General features: G+C 42.4%; 3 protein-coding genes across 7 annotated transcripts in view; 1 reads left to right on the top strand and 2 right to left on the bottom strand.

The window, feature by feature from the left end:
• Positions 1-4,493, bottom strand: part of LOC122183209 (neural-cadherin-like) — a 45,504-nt gene extending 41,011 nt beyond the window's left edge. Inside the window, exon 1 of the mRNA XM_042877017.1 lies at positions 3,470-4,493. Coding sequence (XP_042732951.1) covers positions 3,470-4,493 — 1,024 coding nt within the window. The remainder of the gene's footprint in view (positions 1-3,469) is intronic.
• Positions 4,494-7,772: 3,279 nt separating this feature from the next.
• Positions 7,773-11,166, top strand: PDCD5 (programmed cell death 5). 2 transcript variants are annotated; one of them, XM_042876899.1, is made up of 6 exons: positions 7,773-7,863; positions 8,138-8,178; positions 8,886-8,947; positions 9,400-9,491; positions 9,714-9,785; positions 10,194-11,166. In XM_042876899.1, the coding sequence occupies exons 1-6, from the start codon at positions 7,798-7,800 to the stop codon at positions 10,239-10,241; spliced, it is 381 nt and encodes a 126-aa protein (XP_042732833.1). In that variant the 5' UTR covers positions 7,773-7,797; the 3' UTR covers positions 10,242-11,166. The 2 variants fall into 2 exon arrangements, with proteins under 2 accessions (XP_042732833.1, XP_042732834.1); XM_042876900.1 differs by lacking the exon at positions 10,194-11,166 and adding an exon at positions 10,072-10,182.
• A 1,797-nt stretch (positions 11,167-12,963) lies between these two features.
• Positions 12,964-22,562, bottom strand: part of ANKRD27 (ankyrin repeat domain 27) — a 42,087-nt gene continuing 32,488 nt past the window's right edge. For 2 of the 4 annotated variants that reach the window (XM_042876894.1, XM_042876895.1), the window contains exons 22-29: positions 22,282-22,404; positions 20,798-20,995; positions 20,330-20,449; positions 19,580-19,741; positions 18,652-18,760; positions 17,203-17,281; positions 16,408-16,480; positions 12,964-14,682 (exon numbers count right to left, since the gene is read on the bottom strand). In XM_042876894.1, the coding sequence (XP_042732828.1) occupies positions 14,407-14,682; positions 16,408-16,480; positions 17,203-17,281; positions 18,652-18,760; positions 19,580-19,741; positions 20,330-20,449; positions 20,798-20,995; positions 22,282-22,404 (1,140 nt within the window). In that variant the 3' untranslated portion in view covers positions 12,964-14,406. Of the gene's footprint in view, positions 14,683-15,966; positions 16,039-16,407; positions 16,481-17,202; positions 17,282-18,651; positions 18,761-19,579; positions 19,742-20,329; positions 20,450-20,797; positions 20,996-22,281; positions 22,405-22,562 lie in introns of all 4 variants that reach the window. The other 2 variants (XM_042876897.1, XM_042876896.1) reach the window with 2 other exon arrangements.

Here is a 22,562-nt window from a genome sequence, read left to right as displayed (position 1 = left end):
TATGTTATAAATCAGCTTTAAGAAAGATCCTACCCATATGTTCTATAATTCTGTAATTTACTGCTTCCATCAGATTAAGAGTTATATACTGGAATTCAGCTAGATCTTCAAAAAAAAAAAAGAAAAGAAAAGAAAAAAGCCTATTATTCTGGTAGAAACTAAATGTTTGAGATAACAGACAGAGATCTAACAGCTTTGGTGCGCAAGTCCCAGAAGACTTACAAAGATATTTTTAATCCAACTGCTTGGCATAGACTCTACGTAATGTTTTTTGGACTGAATAAATACCAAGATAGTGCTTTAAAGCTCCGTGAGATATTCCCTTCTAACACAAGTAAGATCCCCAAATTGTCAACGCCCACAGTTGCCCCAAACACACACAGAATGTCCACTTTCTTTCAATTTCATAATGTGAAATCTACTGCAGTTTAAAGAACCACATCTGCCTGAAAATACATGGCTTCAACTGAAGCTCAGAGTGATGCATAACTGTTGAAGTGACTGTAATCCATAAAAGAGGTAATAAGAATCACATTAGACCAAATACCAACCAGCGATGGTCCACAGAGAAGCAGTACAGCTCAGAGGGAACTGAGGTCTCAGATAAAATTAGAACAGATGAGCCAAGGACAAAAACCTCCCAGGCTTAAAATACAGGCATCACTGATGTTTGTATTTCCACTCTATACATTGATTTAGATAGGACAATTTGTGTTGATTTGAACAGGACAAACACAGCTGACTGCTGTTAACTATTTGGAAGGCAGGCCCAACATCACCCCCAGTAAATCTTCTGATAAGAAAAAATGAAAGACGGGATTACCCAGCTAATGCCCATGGATAAAGTAAGGTCAAAGGAGCTTGTGATGGCGAGGATTAGTGAGATGGGATCTTTCATGCACCTCCCCTAAGCATTAACAGAATAATATTGGCTCCTTCTCAAATTAAATGTTAGCTCTATGATTGTAAGAATCTAAGACACTTTACTTCCTGTTCACTGGACAAAAACTTAGAACAGTATTATGCTCCTGGGAGGTCTATATAAATTATCTGTGCCCTAATAAATGAAATAAGAAACAAAATGCTACGGAAAACATAAGCATAACCAACACTTCTTCCAGAAACGGATTAGTGAAGAACAGAGCTCCAGGTTGGATAGCCATAGGGGTCAACCAGAGGAACGTGCTTGTCAAGGACCAGGAGACAGAAAATGTCTTCAGGAAGTCAAGCCCTGAAATTTAGGAGTTCAGTCTAGAATCTGGTGTACAAACTAATGTACAAGTCTCTCCTAGTGTTTCCCATTGATTTTGGTTTTAACGTATTTGTAACTTCTGGAAAATGTAAATACTCTTGGAGCCTATCTAAATAATTTCAAATTAGTTACTTCAGCCCCGTTAAGATTACATCTTTGTCCACTGTCTAGAAAAGCAATTTAAGATCCCACGGTATTAAGGGTAGCTAAAGTATTGAATAGAAATGCACATGTGCATGCAAGGGGAAGCAAGGATGGGCTGCTCTGCCTGTCAAAGATGAATGTGGAGTCCAGAGTGACTGCAAGGCAGGTAGGGACCTCAATGTCAGCGAGCAGGAAGAGCAAAGCAGGGCCTATGATGTACTCTGGGTCACCCAGCAGCTCAGCTGTTGCCAGACAGGTCTGTGGTGACAAGGCATGGCTGAAGTCAAGCCAGGGAGCCAGCTAGCAAGGCAGTACAGGGTCAGCAAGGCGCATGGCCAAGCATGGAATTATGCACGCTAGTGGAGCTGGGGCCAGGCTGGAGCTGCAGCACAACCCCCAAAGCACGGGGCAGAGGCTGCAGGCAGGGCTGCCCACCACTGAGAGTCCTACAGCAGCTGCCTTCCCAGAATACCCAGCTCTGCTGGCCAGCCTTCAGGAATCAGGCACAGCTTCTCAAGCCTGTCTCAAACGCCTCCGTGCTTTAACTATTACATTAGAAAGCGAGTATTCAGCAACTTGAAGAGTTCTGAAGGTATTAAGTCACTATTAACCTTCCTCTGATTAAAACAACAGTACTAACAAAGTCATATTTTAAAATGTAGGCTCCTTGAAACAAACCTACAACCACCAGCATCCAAAGAACGTAACACTGTGCACTGTTAATTGCCCTCTACCTGGTCTCCGAGAGCCCGGTCCTATTGGCAGTAATACATCAAACTAGTGGAAAACAGTACCAAGCTATTTTCTAAAACTACATGACAGAGAATTAAAAGAAAAGCTAAAAATAATTTGAAGCTGGCTGTGGCTTTTTAACTGGGTTATCAGGCCTTGCTTCAAGAAAGCAATCTGCAACACAGCAGTGTGACAAGTTCAGCTGCAAGCCATCTTAGGCTTTCCCACTCAGACTAGATAAGAGTGAAAGCCATCACAAAGGTGAGAGTCATAGTAACCGGGGGCAAGGCTGGCTCCCATTGCTGCAACATCGTCTGAATCCTGACAGAGGCAGCTGCAACATCGACAAAGAGCTGAAACTTGAGCTATGTGACAGTGCAGCTGAAAATCCCAGAAGCACCCTCAGACTGACCCGATAGATACTGTCACTGCCTCTGAGCAATAACAGCCCCATCACACGGCCTCTCTTGGGGCTGAGCACACAGGGCACAGAAAGCATCTGAGCCCCGGAAAGGGATCTATCAGCTCCTGGCTGGCAGTCAGAGCTGAGCACCGTGCACAGCCAGAGCCAGGGTTGGCATCCAGCTGCTGCAGCAGCACTCTGACGAGTCAGGCAAGGCCCAGTTCTGACTGCTGCTTCCCAGGACCCAGTGGAAGGGTTGGCTCCACAGGGAGAGGAATCTCATCTCTGTGGCTGTTAGTACTAACCAGAGCCCTGCAGACATGGCAGAATGCACTGCTGCCAGCTCCTGAACTTGCTTGGAGCCGTTAAGCCCCTGAGAATCCAAGTTCTCTGAAATCACAGCATGCAAAACCCCACTAAACCCTTCCATGATGAAATCTCACCAACCAACCACTCCGTGTCAGTGCAATCCTTTTCCCTGAACACCCACGTTAGGGACATACGAGAGAGTTTCTCATGGCACTCCACATCTACACAACACTGCCACTGCCACAGGCTGCACAAAGTAACAAAAGATGTGAATGGACACAAATGATCACCGTCCGTTAACTTACAAATATAGTGGAGATAAACGGTGCTCTGATAGGTGAAAAATATCACAGAAGGCAATGGAAAAACAAAACAAAACAAAACCCAACAAAACAGTTGTAAAGTAGGCAGAGATAAATGATAGGCCGTTCTCTGTATGCCGAGTTAAGGTCCCATACAGTTTTCTGTGCCGCTCATTAACGACTCCGAGCTTTAGCCGCCGCAGCACGAGTCCCTCACCGCGGGGAGCATCGCACCGCCCCTATCGCGGCGACCCGACTACCGGCAAAGCAAAAAGACCAAAGGCACATCGCGGAGCCCACCCGCCCCGCCCGGCCCCGGGCACACACCTGAGCGCTGCCGGACGCGGACGAGGACGTCCCACGCGGCCGCCGCCTCCCGGTCCAGGGGCCCAGCGACCGTCACGGCGCCGCCGTCCCGCTCCACGCGCAGCGGCGATCGCTCGGCGGGCGGGGACACGAGCTCGAACCACGCGGCGGCGAAGGGCGCGGGTGGCAGCGCGGCCAGGAAGGTGCCAGGCCGGGCGTCCTCGGGCACCGCCAGCGCCAGGGGAACGGCGGAGGGCGGCGGAGCCCGGCGGCGGCGGAGGGCGCGCGGCGGCGGGAGGCGGCGGGGCTGCGGCAGCACCTCCAGTTCCAGGGGCGCGCTGAGGCGCGGCGGCCGCCCGCGGTCCCGGGCGTAGAGGCGCAGCGGGATGGGCGCGCGCAGGTGCAGCAGGGAGCGCACCAACACCACGCGCCCGCTGCGCGGCACCACGAAGAAGTGCGCGCTGCTCGGGCGGGCGAAGTAACGCAGCTCCGCGTTGGGCCCCGCGTCCGCGTCCTCGGCGCGCGCGTGCCACACGGCGGAGCGCAGCGCCAACGTCTCCTCCACGCGGAGCCGCGCGACGCCGCCGGGCGGCCCCCCCACGAAGCGCGGCGCGTTGTCGTTGTCGTCCAGCACGCGGACGGTGAGCGCGGCCAGCTCGGCGGGGGCGGCTCCGGGCGGCGCGCAGAGCCGGCAGCACAAACCCAGGCGGAGCGCGTAGAGTGGCCGCGCCTCGCGGTCCAGCGGGCGGCGAGTGCGCAGCCAGACGCGGCCCGAGCGGGCGTGCAGCGCCGCCTGGAAGTGAGCGTGGCCCTCGCCCAGGAGCTGCAGGCGCCAGCGGCGGCCCCGCACGTCGGCGCACCAGGGCTCGTGCCCCAGCCGGGTCAGCGGGATGCTCAGCCCTTGCACGCGAGTGCCCGCCGGCCGGTTCTCCGCCACCTGTCCGCCGAACGACGGCCTCCTCCTCCGCGGGGCGACGCGCGACGCGGCCAGCGCGCAACACAGCAGCAGGCAGCTTGCCGCCAGCCCGACTCCGCGGAGCCCCATGCCGGCTCTGGGCCGGTCCGCCGCTGCGCCGAGCGGCGCGGGGAATGGGCGGGCGGGGCGGGGCCGCGGCTGGGCGGGGAACGGCCGCCCGAGGGAGAGGGGCGCGCCCGGCCAATCCCCGCGGGCCGCGCCGAGGAGTGGACGCTGCGGGCGCGGAGCCCTGAAGTGCCGCCGCACGTCCCGCTTATCCCGTTCGTGCTGCAGCTTCACCCGGGCGGCGCGGCCCCCTGCGCAACCCGCGGTGCCGTCCGGCCGTCGCACCGCACGCACGGAGCGGGCTTTGCCGCGCGCCTGCAGGAAACGCGTCGTGCTGAGCTGTCGGTAACTTCGCAGTTGTTTCTGAGTTGCAGGAAGCTTTGTATTCAGGTGCCGGCTGCTCCCAGCGGGTACCGGGCAACGCGGGCTCCTCGAGCGCCCGGCTCCGCGGGACACAAAGGCACGGGGCTGTTCCGATGCGAGTGAACGTGCTGTGTACGTTGTCGCTGTTTGTAACAACATTTGTAGCTCTTTTCTTAACTGTGAGTGTGATAACCTTTTCCCATCTAATTTTGCGAAGTGAACCTCTAACGATGGAAAACTGAGGATATTTTCAGTATCTTTCAGTACTTTATAACAATTAATTTCCAGTTTATTTCAGCCACCTGGGAGAACCTTTCTGTTAAGCAGTGTTCTGTACACGAGTCATAAGGTTAGAATAAATGGTTTAGTTATAATAACCTGCAGAAACGGATGTACTTCTTACAGAGCCAGGAGCATCTGAGTAACCCATGACCGAGTTAGAGGAGCCATACACACATAAAAATGTAAAATCTGAGGTGTGCTGCAGTCAGACAAACCAGTTCTCACTGAACAGTGCACTCAGTGCATTGCTTCCCCTGGCTGGTGCCTTATTACTGAATTAATTACACTGATAACTTTGGTAAACAGCTCAAAGATCTTTAAAGGAAAGCTCACAAAAAAAAAAAAAAAAAAAAAAAAAAAAAAAGTTTTCGTATGATAGCTTTTCTGTTAGTCAGAACTTTACATGACTGATGTGGGCGAGTTTCTCAGCACCCTGCCCAAAGGGCTGCTCAGGTATGTGCTGCTCCAGGGTCTGCAGTTCAGGAAAGCATATTGCACACTGCTGCCCTATCGGGGCTGAGGGCCCCAGCAGCTGCTGACTGAGCGAGACACGTTGCAGCACCTCCACAGAAAGCAGTGAGATCTGAGAGGAAGCACGGAGATTGCTGCCTCCATTGTAATGGTTTTGGCTGCTTTACGAACAAGTCACCCTCGAGCCTTACAGAGGAAGGGAAATCTGTCCCTTGCAATCCCTAGGAATATAAGATACATATTTTTCATTACTCTGAGATATTTTGCATTGCATTTTGTGCAGAGAAGAAAAAGGCAAAAAAAAAAGGGCATCCCAGTCTCACCTTCCCCATCTCTCCTGATCTAAAAGCATTTTGTTCAGTCTGGCTTCCATTTGCTTCTTCTCCTCTTTCTCTCTTTTAATCTCCATGTATGAAACAGCAGCTGGAAGCAGTAATGGAAAGTAAGTTAAAGTGAGTTAACTTAAACCAGTGCCATCTTCTGTTCCACAGGCTTTTAATTAAATGAATTATCAGAACCAATGTTGTTTCATACCTGTGGAAGTAGATGTGCTTCCATAAGCTAGGGCAGAAAATAATTGGAATACAATGAATAGTTCCACTACCAATGAAAAAGAACACAGATCTTGTTCAGTGCATGTATCTGTGTCATTTCCAAAGTGTAGCACAAACTACCAACATCTTAGCTTTGATAGTAAAGAAAGCTTATGTGCTATAATGCAGAGTTTCAGCTGCCTCATGTGGGCACAAATACGTTATCCAGAAAGTGAAAAATAACATGAGGGACATGTGGCCAAAAAAAAAACCAACTGCAGTCATGCTTTACAGTCATGGGAAAAAAAAAAAAAAAGGCTGATGTAAAACAAAGAAACATCAGAGCATAATGAGCAATAAAATGGCATGAATGGCTTCAGTCATGTCAACAGAACTATCAGCACTTCTGTAGTGGAGCAAATTAATGAGTGACAATCCTAAACTATGCATACATTCTCTATGTGAAATAGATATCCTACATATTATATGGATATGTACACACACACAGGATTTTCCCGTGCTGGAAGCCAGGCATGAGCTCAGGCACCTTACAGATGCTGGGCTGAGCCCTGCTCAGTTCCTGCAGAGCTCCTGGGGCACTGCCTTGACTTTGCAGGCTTCAGTAGCAAATCACCACCTATATAACAAAAGAAAAGGTTTGCCTCAAACCTTTCTGCAGATTTGATGGCCCCACATGGGTTACATTCCTCCAAAACATTTGCTGCTTATTGTTTAAGGAAGATCAGAGTTGGAGAGAGAAAAAAAAGATGTCTCTTGGAAGAAAGGTAATGAATAATGCTTTTCTTTTTCTCTCATTCCTGCCTTCTACGGTCTGAGGTCTCCTCGCATCTCTGACTCACACTCCCACCATTCAATTTCCAGGCCCATTCTCCTGGATTCTCCTGCATGCAGAAACCAGCACCCTGACATGGCACAGTGCTTCTCAAGACTGTTTTTGTTGATTTAGGGCCCACTGCTGAGGCTCCTGTTCACACTGCTGCACTGTAGGTCTTCCTCACTACAATTCCTCACTACAGTTTTAATTCCGTTTAGCAATGAGCGAGCAAGACTTTCATCAAGGAGGAATTCTGGTGCACCTCCCAGCCAGAAGCACCGCACAGCCTGCAGTGCTGCCGTACCTGCAGGTCTGCGCTTGGAATTGCTCGAGGAAGGGGAGTGTTTTGTTTGCCAGCTTTATTCACGCGTGCCGTTCTGTTACTGCTATGACATCGCTTTTAAGGATAGCCACGAAGTTACTGTGAGCATCACTGAAAGAAACATTAATGATCGAGATTAAAACCTTACGGAAAAAAATACGGACTTTTCCTGAGCCCTCTGGTGTCTGAAACCGAAGGCGCAGAACTGCTGAGAACTGCCCTCAAAATTCACGCCTTCAGATTTTTATGCCTTTCTTAGAAGTGAAAATCTCCCACAACGCAGCCGGACGGCGCACATCAACGCCCCGCCCGCGAGGCCGGCCCTCAGCACGACGCCCCGGCCCCGACACGAGCCGCACGGCCGTTCCGTGGGACTCGGGCGCCCTCTGCTGGCGGCACGGGGTAAAGCAGCAGGCGCGAGGCATCCCCGGCAGCCCGCGTTGCGGAGCCCCGCCCCGCCGCCGTCGGTCGGACCGCGCCGGCGCATGCGCGGTGCGGCGGCTCCGTGACCGTTCCTCAGCCATGGCGGACGAGGAGCTCGCGGCTCTTCGGCAGCAGCGCCTGGCCGAGCTGCAGGCCAAGCACGGGGTAAGGCGCGGGGCCCCGCACGAGCGTTGGGAAGCGTCATCGCCTGTGTGCAGCGGGAGGCTTGGCGGCGCCCGGGGCGACCTGCGGGCGGGGCCGGGCTGGCGGAGCTGCGGTACGGAGGCTCGGCCTGGTTGCTGCCGGGGCAGCGATGCTCGGGATGGAGCCCCGCAGCCGGTTTGGGTCGCGTTAATCTCTAGTAAAATATTTAACCTTCCTGTCCTCTCAGTGACGTTTTTGGATTATTACAGTTTTTTATTCTCGTCTCGTTCTTTAGGATACTTCTGCTGATCCGTCGCAACAGGAGGCAAAGCAGAGGTACCGATGGCAACTGCTGACTGTCACCAGAGTCTCGTCTCATCGTCTTCAACCCTCCTTTCTTTTTAATATTAAGTTTCTCAGCTGAGCTTCAGGTGTTGGAAGAAACCATCAGCAAAGACACTGAAACGTGAAAGATTTAAGTACAAGGGGAAAAAAAACAACAACCAAAGCAATTCTGTACTTTCCAAAGTAGAAAATGGAAAAAAATAAGTAGAGACTTTTGAAGGAAGTTGGGGTGAGAGCTTAGGGCTTGTATTAACTGAAACACACTAACCAAAACTCCCAGGATACGAAGACTTACTGAAAACTGCTAAATACATAATGAAGTGTAGTTGTGTCCTGCAGGTGTATGGACTTGGTGCCTGATCAAACACACACTGCTTTTGGAACTAAATGGAACTGATCACAGAATCGTGACAGCAGCTAGCGTGGTTTGGTTTTTCTGGCAAGATGTAATGAATAAATAAATGTAGTAAGGTCTCCTTACATCTCCTTACTACTCTAGATGTTGTCACCTAATGTAGTACTTTACTGCTGGTGTGTACAGCTGCCCAAGGCAGAAATGCGACAGAAGAAATCATACAGAAGTGTAGGGTTCTTTTCAGTTATACAAATGGAAGCTCTTCTGTAAACTTTCTTGCTTTTATGCACATTGTTTCAGGTGTTTGAAATCTCCCTTTTAATGTATCTAATCTCCATTACAGGGAAGCGGAAATAAGAAATACAATTTTAGCTCAAGTTCTTGATCAAGCAGCTCGTGCCAGATGTAAGTATCCAAGAAGCTTTTAAATCAAGAATTCTCACCTCTCACATCGAGAACATACATGCCTGTATAGAGGCCACACTGAAAAAAATTGTTGAGGGAAAAACTAGTTCAGCTTTTCAACTGGTGATATGAGTGAGGGGAGTGGTCAACTGACATCTGAAAGACATTAATCCAGTTCTCCCATGAATTAATAGTAAGAACTGTAGTGAGTTAGTTAATCTAATAACTAACAGTGTTAATCTTTAACTAACAATGTTAGTTAATCTAATAAAGAGCAAATATTTAAAATTAAGAAATGCAGCTTTTTCTTTCACCTCTGTCAAAATCCCTTCTTCATTTTATTCCATCATCCTGGCACAAAGAGGACAGTTTCCTACTTTAGTATCTAAAAAGTGACTGAAGATATTCAGAGTGTGTTTAAAACAAACTGAACAGAGTCTTCTTTGTTGCAGTAAGCAATTTGGCACTTGTGAAACCAGACAAAGCAAAAGCAGTAGAGAATTATCTTATACAGATGGCAAGATTTGGACAGCTACCTGGAAAGGTGAGTTATGTCTTGCTTTTTTTTCCCCTATATTTTCTTGCATATATTCATTTTCAAACTTAACTCCCTCAAAAATATTTAATGTTGTTAATATTCATAGAATTAAATAACTGAAAAGGGCACTTAGGAACACTTCTAACTACTATGGTATAATTCACCAGTCAGACACCTTTCACAAAGGAAAATGTGTTGTTTGTTTGATACTAAGCTTCTACTTTCTAGGTATCAGAACAAGGTTTGATAGAAATACTTGAAAAAGTGAGTCAGCAAACAGAAAAGAAAACAACAGTAAAGGTAAGTTTTGTTTCCTAAATATAGTTTATTATTGTTTTTATAATTTATTATATATATATATGTAACTTAATATAGTTACAAGCTCAAGCAGGAAAGCTGCATGTAGTGCACTATTTCAGTTCAGCACAGAACTTTCCTTTGTATTTACCATCACTTCTCTCACCCACACTAATAAATAAGCATTGGGTTATATCCTTAGGAATAGTCTAATTTGCAGCTGTTATCACTGGGATAGCAGTGTTGTGTTGAGACAGACCTGTGCTTTTGATCTCTCCCATTTTGCCAGGTGGGGACTGGAAGGTTGCGATGGGGTGAAACGCCTGCTTCCCAGTAATAGATTGTCAGATGGGTGGAGTTGGAAAGGCTTTTTCTGTGTTGGATTTACTGTGACCTTGTATTTCATTTTAGTTCAACAGAAGGAAAGTACTGGATTCAGATGAAGAGGATGATTATTAAATACTACTGTAAGCCTGCCAAATAAATGGTTGGACAAAGGCAACAGTTATCAGGCAGAATGCAAATTCTGAAAATGTTTACGTTTCTTTACTTCTTTTTAAAATATATATAAATATGTATAAAGGCCAACAAATGAACTTGTCTTGTAAAATACACCTGAGAAGGGGATTTTATAACTGAAATTTTTGTAGTGTAAGTGGCCTGAGCAGTGTGGAGTTCTCCACTGCTTGAGTAGCATGAAAATTGTTGCCCCTTACTCAGTGTGTAAGCTATGCTTTCAGCACCTGTACACCCTTAACCTGCTGCTATTGGAGATACGGTAACAGGAGAACTTCAGTGTAAAGCTGGGAACAGCCACTCCCTGCAGGAGTTTAAAGGACTTACCTCCACAGCCTAAGTCACAAAAGTGTTAGAAGCAAGGTTTCCTGAGCCCCTGAAGGAAGCCTCTCAGCAGCTCACAGACTCTCAGCTCTTTACTCGAAATTTGTAAATTCAAATTAAAGCATCAAAGTAGCCATTATTTGTGTTTGGATTGGGGCGGTCTCTATTATAAAGAAACTGTTACCATCATACAATTGAAGTGTTCTCCTACAAAAAATCAGGCTGTCTCAAAAAAAAAAAGTTAAAATTAACTGTGTAATTGTAATCCAGCACTGTTCAGACATTTGGCATCGTACATTCTTAAAGCTACCTCCATTTTTATCAAATAGCTGGAGAGTTTCTTAAAAAAAAAAAACAATCAGTTTTCCTAAATTTCTGCAACTCCTGCATGCATAAAGTAAAACTTGTGCTGTACATTTATTCAAAAACATTGTGCTGATAAACACTCTACAACCACAAAGCCCTCTTCTGACATAATTTAACATAAACATGTATGATCCTAACTGCAGTGGTTTTTGGAACAGAATAAAACTGTTTAAAGTGAGCACTAGTAAGCGTGTTATTCCTGTGCAAAAAGCATGCCTTCAGCATGGCTGTTCTATAGACCTGGGGAGAATTTCTAGTACTCCCTTCAAATCTTATCTGAGTTTAGACTTCAATTATCATGTCTTAGAAAATTAGTATATTTCTTTAATGATAAGCTTGGTCAAGCACATCAGAGGAATCTTTCACTTACCTAAATCATTTGTTAGATTTTATTTGGAACTGGTCAGGATTTAAGTGCTTTGATACATAAAAATCCAAAATGCCTGGAAGTAAGCTTTATCCTAGACTGAATGCTGAAGTAAAAGTGAAGCATGGTTTGGTCACTTAAGTAGGTTTGGGTTCAACAGGACAACTGTTCAGATAGAACAACAACAGAAAACTCAAGTTAATGAAGCTACTTTTGGTTTTGTGGGTTTTTTGGGGGGGGAAATTTTATAATTCATTCAAGAGGAAAGCGTTTTCCAAAGGCAAGCACTACTATAACACTTGGCCAGTTCCTGTAAAATGAAGAGTGCTTTTCCTAATCAGCCCATCTCCTCGTATTGGTATAACTGTAGTTGTGCTTCATGTTCTACACTTGTGCACAGTCTCGGTAGCACCTGACACTACCCACAGACATAACAGCAGCAAATAGATATGCCAATATGTGGCACTTCAGGGCATCGCTGTTCCTACATCTGTGCTTAGGGACTGCTTAATTGTGGACTGTTTCTCTGCTGTGTATAGCTGCTTACAACAAGCCAGTTAAAGATCATAGAATCATTTGAGTTGGAAGGGATCTTTAAAGGTCATCTAGTCCAACTCCCCTGGTGACTAGAACTTCCAGCCTTGCTGAGGTAGTGCAGGACGTCTCTGTACAGCAGGGAGATGTCTACTTGTCCATCAAACAGACTAAATTTTAAAAGTGAAATTAACCAAATAATTACATAGTCATTTGTATCAAGATGTTGCAGCTCTTTCACTGCTCGCATAGAACACAATGGAACACTTTATGCTTCAAACAGAACAGCAGTGAACAATTTGTTTTCCATAACCCGTTGCAGTCAAAATTGGCTTTTAATAAAAAAACATAAATTAAATTCAGAGTTCACATCTGCTGATACTTATTTCAAAGGTATTTAATAAACTCACTCAGAACTTGTTTCCACAGCTACTCAACTCTAATATTCTGCACTTACACACTGTAGCATAGTAGCACCAGTATTAAAAAACTATGGAGATGATTTTTCTCATTCAGACTGTCTAGAAATCTTATCATAATTTAGGTAAAACACATACTGTAATTAAGACATAAGCTAAATTCTCAGTATTTAGTTTGGAAATCAGATCTATGAAATTTAATTCTATCTTTAACTTTACAATGAATCTTTAGATATTTCAAGAACATGACAGGCAGGGATGAGCGACGCGCTCTAGGACAACCTTGCAGTGTTGCAGGAAGAAAAAAGACTAACTAGTTCATCTGTTCATCTCTCCACTTGCTCTTCTGGCTTGCTGTAGTTAAGATCAATCCCACCTTTTTTTAAATGAAGAAGGAACTTAAAAGTGAAAATGTCCAGTTTCACAGATAATTCTGTATTTAACATTTATATGCCTGAAATCCCAAACCACACAACCTACTAATAGCAATCTGCGAATGCAGAGCAGAAAAGGGAAGAAACTCCTATTGAACAGGACTAAATTCCAACAGATCCCCTCAATTTACACAGATACAAGGTGAACTCTTCAGATGTCTACAAAAACAAATCCACAAAAAGACGCAATGCTTTAAATAAGCACTCAAAGAAAACAGCACTTTCAAGAATTACTTTACTAGCTTTTTCTTTCCATCTTTTGGCACAAATCCAAGGCACATTAGAAAAGTCAGATAAACTCATAAACTATTAGAAAAATAAACACAAGATCCTCAACTCCAAATGTCTAAACGTGCATTTGCAGCAAATTTTACCTCTTAGATTAAAAAGTTACTTGAAAAAATCACCAGCATGTCCTCCAGCTTTCTACTTTGCCAGGCAGTTTACTAATATTGCAATTAAAAGGAACAGAATTATTCATACAAATAAAATGAAAGCTGGATGTGGTGAGCCACGGATAAAAAAATACTGCACTTAGGAACCTGGCTTGTGCTATGTACATGTTTTACTACTGTAACCAAAACAGTAGAAAACAAAATCCAAATCTAAGCAACCATCTCAGTTACTTGTGAGCTTTTGGTCTTCAGTGATCACCTCTGGGAATGATCTATTCCAACAAAAGCCAACTGATGTGAGGGGTACCTTTTAGAAATGGAAGTTCATGGAAGTTCACTTTAAATAACAGTCTGGGTTCAGGCTCTCAAGCAGCGGTTTTGCCTGCAGATGTCACCCAGGTTCAGAATCACGAATATTCGTGGCACTTTTTGAATGGCTAGCTTTAGAGGAAGAAAAAAGCAAACCTTAAAACAATTTTGTGTGTCCTTACGCACTCTTGCTTCTGCGTATTTTTTAATCAGGCTGAACACTGAGTTTACACTTTAGCTTTGCAGGGGCTCTCTACTTCTCCCCACTGTCTTGACTCCTAAAAAGAAATTGATGTTGTAGATACAGAGGAGCATTACTAAGAAATTAGCAAAGATTAGTTCCCTTCATATTATTAGCATGTATATATGTCTAACATGGTGTCACAGATGGACTACTGTTTTCTCAGCTACTGAAATATACAGAAAAATTTATGCTATAACAGTTTGTAATATTCGAATAAAAATAGACATTTCAATTACCTCTGTCAATAAATAGCTTGTTATCCAATATATCTTTATGTATATATAAATATATATATATATTTGTATATATTTATCCATTGTAGTGGTAAAAACCAAAAATGCGAAAATTATTCAAAGACTTTAAAAACAAAGTGGATGGCTGAAAAAATACAATACAGGGTTTGGTCTGGTTTACTGTTATATATGATTTTTTAGTAAGTGCTACGTAGAACATGAAGGTAACTTTACTGCCTACATACGTCAGTACTTCCCTGTTTGTTAAGATCAGCAACGATCTGGCTCTGTAGTTACCTCCAAGACAGATTCAGTCTTCAAAAGTTCTAGGAACATTCTGTTTCTGCTGAAGAGTTATCCCTGTATTCTCTTCTGAAGGCATAGCTTGCAAGCGTCACCGAGTTCTTTGATATGCAGCAAAGGGATACTGAAATCCACACCACCTGGTTCCAAAGCTTTTGACATCACATCTGCACTTCTTTGTCAATGTTTGGAAAGCAAGTCATCACAGCAGTCTCTCGATTGTGAAATACTTGGGCTTCCAGGGCTGGATAAACTATTACCACTGACACTCTCTGCTGAAAGCGGAACATTAACAGTGTGTCTCCGGTGCATTAATTTACTCCTACAAGGAGTTTCTATCATGTCATCATGTTTCATAAATTCGCCACTGCATTCTGCGTCAGTAATCTTAGCTTTGTTCTGGTCCAGTGTTTCAACAGATTTTAACTTGGTTTTATCAAAGCCTTTAATAGCTAACTGTGGGGAAGGAAAAATGGCACGTCAAAAGCATTGTCTGGTTTCTTCACCACAAACATGGATAATTAAAATAGTTTCGTGAATATAATTATCATATTAATGTCATGATATTGACACTGAGAACACAGTCGAGAATTAGGAATAGTGCACTTTGTAGGACATTTATCATCTTCAGTCTGAATATGTGAAAACAAGAAGAGGCCAACTTGCCACAGCAACTTATCAGTACCAGAACTGAAAAGACAATCAAGGCATTCTAAAACTTATTTTCCAATATGATCTTATCTCTTACAAACATCTTTTGTAGTGCAGGTCTTAAGTTATTGCAGCAGTTGTTTCTCATACCACTAAGAAATGTGCTGGCAGTTACAGAGACAGGCTCAACTAGACACTGCAGAATTAGGTCCAAAAGCCAAACTGCTACCAGATCTGTCAGGGGAGAGAGACCCCGTGCTCCTTCTTCAAGACTCTTGTTCAGTCACTCCAAGTACTCCTACCTTCCATTTCTATATCTGCCCAACTTTTCTTTTACAAAAAAGGTGGCTCTCCTTGATCACTGGCCGCTTTGCTGATTTAAATATAAAAATTAGAAATAGATATTAAAAAAAAAAAAAAAAAAGGCCAAGCATACTAATGACAGATTTTCTGAGAAAATAATTAAGGGCAGAAAACAATTATAATACCCTTTTGCTGAAATAATGGCCAAAAATGGAAAAAGTTTCAGAAGGTGACTATGACCTGTAAATTTACAGAGCCATGACAGTCAAACATGGTGAATGTGCTATATATCATTGTCACATATTTTCTGTCAGTTGATGTATTTGCATGACATGCTCTCTTTGGTGATTTACAACTATAAAATCCAAATCCTGCATTTAATTAATGGAATATTATTATTAATGCTAGAAAGAATTAATAAAATATTACACTTCTGTGGCATTGATTTGGCATTCTCAATTCGCAGATACTAAATCTAACGAGATCCATGAAATGGAAGAGCATTTCATTTTGTAGATGAAGATGAGAGGCAGAGACCACATTTCAGAGGCTACATCAATCTAATAACAGACAGCTACTGAACTAACCTGGTAGAAAACTGCTTTATTTTGGACAGGTTTGTTTTTCTCCTGAGTTAGAATGCCAGAAAGGCTCAGTGAGATTTCCAGTAAGAGTCACAGCCAGTGCAAAGAAGGAAGAGGGAGTGCATGCTCTGGGGGTAGGGCAGCACCCAGCAGCTATACTGACTGAGGGTGCCACAGTATGCCCAACCACTGATGAACTGACCACACCATACAGCTGTGATACAGCTGACAACGCAACATCCATTTTGCTATCTCCCTTGCGAAAAGTCTCCACCTAGAAGCAGATTTATCAATTTACTGACAAATTTCTCTCCTGTGAATAGCACCTCTGCTTGGCAACATCTGTTCTCACAATATATACTTTTTCAAGCATATCCTAGATTTTGCTGGACAAGCAACAGAAAGACAAAAAAATTAAGCCTGCAAGAAGAGGTTTAAGAAATTTAAAAGGAAGTATGAGACATTTAAGAGATGGACAGTAGATGGTACAATTGAGTCTGGACAAGGACGGAACATTAGCAACTTAGCAAGCATGTCAGAACCTTGGGAATTCGTTGACCACCACTGGTAAAGAGATTTCTCTGTTACACATACCTATGTTAATAGCAGATATATATTATACAAGTAATGTGTTTCCTCTTACCTGGTGCAAGAACTGATAGTCAAAATTGGGGACACTTTTATCTCTTGTTATTGTTCTCCGTAAATGTTTTGCTCTAAAATACATTTTAAAGAAATTAAATTTGACACTTTCATTTAGTCTTTTCACAAGTCTTGATGAAAAACCCTCTAGGTGGCACTATCTCAGCACACAAAGGCAACTATCTGACAGTCACTTTTTCCACAAAAAGACAGCCTACTACTATCTCTTATATTTTAGAATCATAAAATCCTTCGAGTTGGAAGGGACCTCTGAGGCCATCTGGTCCAACTCCCCTGCAGCAAACAGGGACACCACAGCTTGCCCAGGGCTTTATCCAGCCTTCCCTTGAAGGTCTGCAGGGATTGGGCATCATTTCATCACACAATGTAAACTGAAATTTGGAAGATAACAGCCAAAACCCAATGTCTGACTGAAGTATTCAGATATTTTTAAAACAGCCTGGCTCAGAACTTGCTGATTTATGGCATAGCAAGTACCAGTGCAAAAACTGTTGTAAATATGTTTGCCAGTACTACCTTCAGAAGCCAGCTTTTCCCCTTTCTGCTTCACATCACATCACTGGCATTCACCACCACCAAGTACACCTGGAACATCTGTCTGGTGATATTAATGTTTATGCCTCTGTGGATTAACATCTACTGTTGTATCTATCTACTTAGTCATATCTGATGTGCAACAATGCTTGGCCCACTTTTGGGCGTTATTAAACAGTTACATGCTTTGTTTGCTTATGGGAAACAATAAATGTACTTCCACGAAAGCATCTATGCTTACTTGTTAAATCTGTTAATTGATTGGACGAGTTGATGTTGTCTGTTCATGGGATCATCAGCTTTCTCACATGGCTCGTTCACTAGGGTTTAAAAGAACAGGCAGCTGTAAGTACAGCTTAGTCACAATAAAGAGTTTAAAAAAAAAGTTCTGAATGAAAAGTGATATTTACTGACAGGCGAAAAAGCTTTGCAGTAATAACTTGAATCAGTCACCATTTCTCTTTGGAAATTTTAAACCATTTTAAGTTGCAGGAGTAAGCACTGTTAATCAGATTAGCACGACTGGCCAAGGTTCTGGAGAGACTGTTTAATTCTGGACTTTGAGGCTCATCATTCCAATTTTTACAAATGTGTGTAACTAATGCTTTTCCACTTCTTCATTAATACTTCTTAGTTATGTCTTTTGCTGGTCTTTTAAAAGCTATTCCCATGATATTTGAAATGATTGCATCAGTCTCTGGCAACAGCATATGGCGACAAATTTTATTTTAACAAAATATTGACATTCTTTCCTGAGGAAGCAGATGAGGTACTTTGAAAAGTCTAACTAAAACTCATGGATGCTGAAACGGGCACTTCTGCTTCTCCTTTTCCCTCTGTCCTGGCCATGCAGCCTCAACTGTCTTCTTTCCACAACTGGGGTGGCAGCAGGTCCTTTGCTATGCTGAGTTGTGCAGCTCAGCACAAAACTTGTTACTTGTTATACCCTATCTCCTCTGTTTGCGAACTGTATCAGCTGGGAAATCATCTAAAAAACTTCTGAGCCAGCATAAGGAAGCAGTGGATAAGGACAACAGAAGCAGAGGGAAGGAGAGATGAAGTGATGATGGGCCAGGAGTAACACCATTTCTTTTAAGTGGCAATAAGCTACATCAGCTCAGCTGTACCATCAAACAGTACCATGCATCTCAATATATTGGTTTAGACTGTACTAAATGCTCCCACTTACAGAAAAGCATTCTTTTGCAAATCTTGCTTGCTGGCCTAGAAAATTATTTCTGTAGCTTTGATTTCTGTCCCATAATCTCAGAGACAGAACACACTGAAGTATCTGTCTTAGGGCAATGTGGACAACAACCAGAGGTGATTTAATCCCTTCTTCTTTGCATTGAAATGGACGAAGTATTGCATGGTTAATTATATAATCTCAAATGTGACTTTTTTTTTTTAACATGAAATGATTTAGTATGTAAAATTCCCTGCTATGCACCAAAGAAGTGAAAACTGAGTTTGTAAAAGATGTCATATATGTAATTAAAAGTCTGCTGAATTTAGTTATATTATTCTCAGCGTTTCCTGTAAAAAATATTTTTATTTTTATATTTATTTATAATATTTATTTTTATTGTAAAAAAACAGTTGGCTATTCTTTAATTACATGCAGATCATATTGTCTCAGATTAATTCCTAAATCTCTTTTTATTCATAACAGTGGATAAAGGACATGTACCTTTCCTTCTTATCTTGATAGTAGCATGCTGCTCACATTCCTTTTCTTCCTCTGCTGATGCAGGTACACAGCTTGCTGCTGTTTCCAGCAACTTAATGATATTTGAATTCTTAATTTCAGAAGTTTCCGTTTTCATCAGTGTTGAAATAAAAATAAGGAAATAAAAGTACAATTTCAGAATTACAGTTCATGCAGGTGTGTTAGCTGCTGAAATGAATGTACATAAGAACACCTCTTTATAAATAAAGACTTCATATCAGCTTGACTCTGGACAAAGCCTGTGTTCCACAGGGTGCAATGTAACAAAATGCTTTTGCAGTCTTTATCTACTATTTCAAATTATACCACTGATGGGTAAGTTCATTTATGATTAGATTGATAATATGTATACTGAAATTGATGCAGTACAGAATTTTGTGGCTGCTATTCTACACGTCAGAAGCTATTTAAGTACAATAAGATAGGAATCATTTAGAGAATAATTCCTTATAACCTAGTATTAATAAAATGAAAGTTGATGACGACAAGATAAAAGATATCAAAAAGCATGAAGGGCAAAACATGGTGGTGAAACAAGACTGCTAGCAGGGTAACTGATTAGAACAGGGTGTTTGTTTTCCTACAGCCTGCATTTCTTCTGCTCTCTCTGCCACTATTCACATTTTCATACATGTATGTGCTTTCACTCTTCCTAGGCTCATCCTTTTTGTCTAGGATTTTTATTTTAAAAGCACTACAGCTTTCACATATCACAAGTCATGGCACAATAAACAGGCATCTTAGTCTTACATCGCATGTAACTTTTGAGTACAGACGTCTCGGCAATGAAGGGCCAAAAATGCTGCTGTGACAAGCAGTTACATTTGCTTTACATTACACCTATGGAACTTTAGAAAATCGGAATGCTGGAAGCAAACTCTGCACTCACCGGCTCAGCACAGTCTGCAGGGGTACAGTTCCTTTCATTCTGTATGTGTGTCATCGCACCATTCTGAAGCAACAAGTCCACCAGGGCTTCATTCTTCCCTATCACAGCCTCATGCAGTGCTGTATTTCCTTTGGCATTAGAAAGGTTAACAGAAGCTCCATGCTGGACAGCAAAATAAAATCAGAGATAATAAAAAGCAGCCTAAAATTGAGATAGCACATTATTATTGTGCTTCTCTCCCCTTTCATTTTCTATGTAGCAACGAGAACAAAGCAACAACAGCCTTGTAGCTGTATACAAAACCAAAAAGCATATGCTAGCAATCACCAGTTCAACAATAAGCCACCTGGTCATATTATTATTTCCTACTCTCTCATAGCCACAATTTCATAGAGAAACTCATTTCATTTTTTGTGTGTATCTTCTAGATAGGCCAAGTCTAAAGGAGACTTAAACTAAACAACAACACACAAAATGCTAAAAAAAAAAAAAAAAAAATTGATACAATCACAAGCAAGAAAATCTGCCATGTGCCACAGAGAAGTTCCTTAAAAGCAGTTAGCTGTACAATCGCAAAGTAACATTTATCTCATCAAAATCTGTGAAAAGAGGAAGAGGAAAAAACACTTTTTTTTTTTTCTGAGTAATTTTAATGGAGAAAAGCTTAAATAGTAATACTAATCTGAGTCCTAACCAAGCACCAGTAACACATAAAAGTGGTATTCTGAAGACTGTTTTCAGTGATCTTACCTGTAACAACAAGGCAGTAGTCTCATAGTGACCATTCAAGCATGCATAAATTAGAGGAGTATTTCCATATGCATCCTTTTTATTTTGTTTAGCACTATAATTCATTAGACATTCTACCACCTGTTGAAAGAAATAACTTTTCAATTTAAGATACTACCTAACCGCAATCATGCACATTTCTTTACATGCAAAAATCTGTAAATAGAGAATGAAAAAGGGATGCAAGGAAGCAAGAAGATGGAAGAAAACAAGTCTCAGTTTTGCCAAACAAATGACAATGAAAAGCACTAATTCTTATCATATAGTTTCCATAATTTAGGCCACACAAACCAACTAACCATCACCTCAGCCTTGAGCATCATTAAATTAATTTTAACTGTTAACTGGTTTATCTTGTTGCTAATTTCACAGAAGAGTTTTTTGCTGGTGGCTCTGTGTTAAATAGTTTGCAATTAGAGGCTCCATTACCTGGGAGTGACCTTTCTGGCAGGCTAAATGAAGAGGCACTGCATGTTCTGCATTCTTGGCACTGATACTGGCTCCATGTTTCAACAAGAGAGAGACGAGGTCAGAGTGTCCATGCAGTGCAGCCATATGCAATGGTGTAAAACCATCTTGATTTGATACATTTACACCAAGGCCATTAGCAGGGACCCTTGCAAATTTCTGTTGAGGAGTACACAAAACAAAATAATTAAGTCTGTTACTTTCTATTGACCAAAATGCAATCAAATACTTACTAAGTAAAACACCAAGCAGCTGGACAGACATTACAAGCACTTCAACTACAGAACCTCACTGAAGACTTTACAGCTGGTGAATCAGAGCACCTTTGCAGTATTTTTCAAGTTTTTTTCTCTTTTTCTTTCAGTATGATAGCTCCCTATATAGAAATTCCTGGCAAAGTGTTCATGTTATTAAAAAGGGACAAAAGGTGTGTAGGTTGAGATGGAAGTAAGGCCCAGTGCTTTTTATATAGCTGTTAGGATGCTGTTACATACAGACACTGGGTGTTAATACTTTATGAGCTACATTTCACAAATACTCACGGCCTGCAGACACTATGTACCTATTTTACTGCACTAGATAATACTGCTAGGTAATACATATAATAACTAATTTATTTTTTTTTCCCATGTGCAAGTATCATTGTTCCAGAGCACAGACTCCATGGGGAGTCAAGAAAACTACCTCAAACATGGCTTACACAGCAGTATTTGTTTTTACTCCTCTCACAAACTGCATGGGTGCTTCATGTTCACAGTGGTAGATCTTTCATCCTGCCCGTCCTCAGTGTTCTTTAAAAGGTATGCTTAACCAGATCAGTTAACAAATCACTTCTGCTTTTCATTAGGTAAGTAAATTCCAAAGCCAGTGCCATTCCTTCCCCAATACCAGTAGAACTCCACATTCTCCAGGTGTGGCACCTTTAACATATGGTCTCCATATTCAGAAGTGCAAGGAAACAACTTATCAAAGAACAAACCACAAACCCTACACAAAAAAAGTGTAAGGTAGCAGTGAGGAATTTAGAAAAACATAAGCCGTCTCACATCTTTGCTCTTTATGGATACTTTTACTTCAAAATAGCCAATGCAGTGAAAATTTATAATTTGGTTTATTCTCCAATGATTTATCCAGCAATGTACATCTTAAAAAGTAGCAATTCTTCTTGAAGGGCAAGTAATTGGCATTCTATTTCCAAGCCTGAATCATTTCCTTACTTTAAAAAAAAAAAAAAAAAAAGTATTTTAAAAGCTCTGTACTCCATGACAAATAAGTCTTTGTACAATTTACTATCATCAGATGAGTTCTGTTGTGGTCTGTACATATTTCATTACTTTTTGGACACAGATACAGAGGTGTTGGTCTATATGAATGCTATTTCCCTTGAGCTAGAAGCTGAATTACATGAACACAAATTATTCTATTTACAGAACGAATATTCCAACCTTTTGTGCTGGCCCACATTTCGAGCACTGGCATAATGGATGGCAGAATTCTGGTTTCAATGTACTGACTGCATCATCTTCATCTTCTAAGTCTTCTTCTGTCCATTCCAAGAGATAACGTACCTGGTAGAAAAAGCAAGTCCTCCTTTACAGTTCCACATCCTAACAAATCTGCATATCTGCATTTATACAAGTACGATTTCACAAACACATACTTGTGAATATCACAGGAAGACTATATAGCTACCTCCTGCCATCACTTCCCCTGAGGCAAATTAAAA

The sequence above is a fragment of the Lagopus leucura genome, unplaced genomic scaffold (assembly GCF_019238085.1).
Source record: "Lagopus leucura isolate 7727_CA_CO unplaced genomic scaffold, USGS_WTPT01 Super-Scaffold_100017, whole genome shotgun sequence".
NCBI classification, from domain to species: domain Eukaryota; kingdom Metazoa; phylum Chordata; class Aves; order Galliformes; family Phasianidae; genus Lagopus; species Lagopus leucura.
The sequence above is the reverse complement of the archived record's forward strand: the minus strand, read 5'-3'. Positions and strand labels throughout refer to the sequence as shown.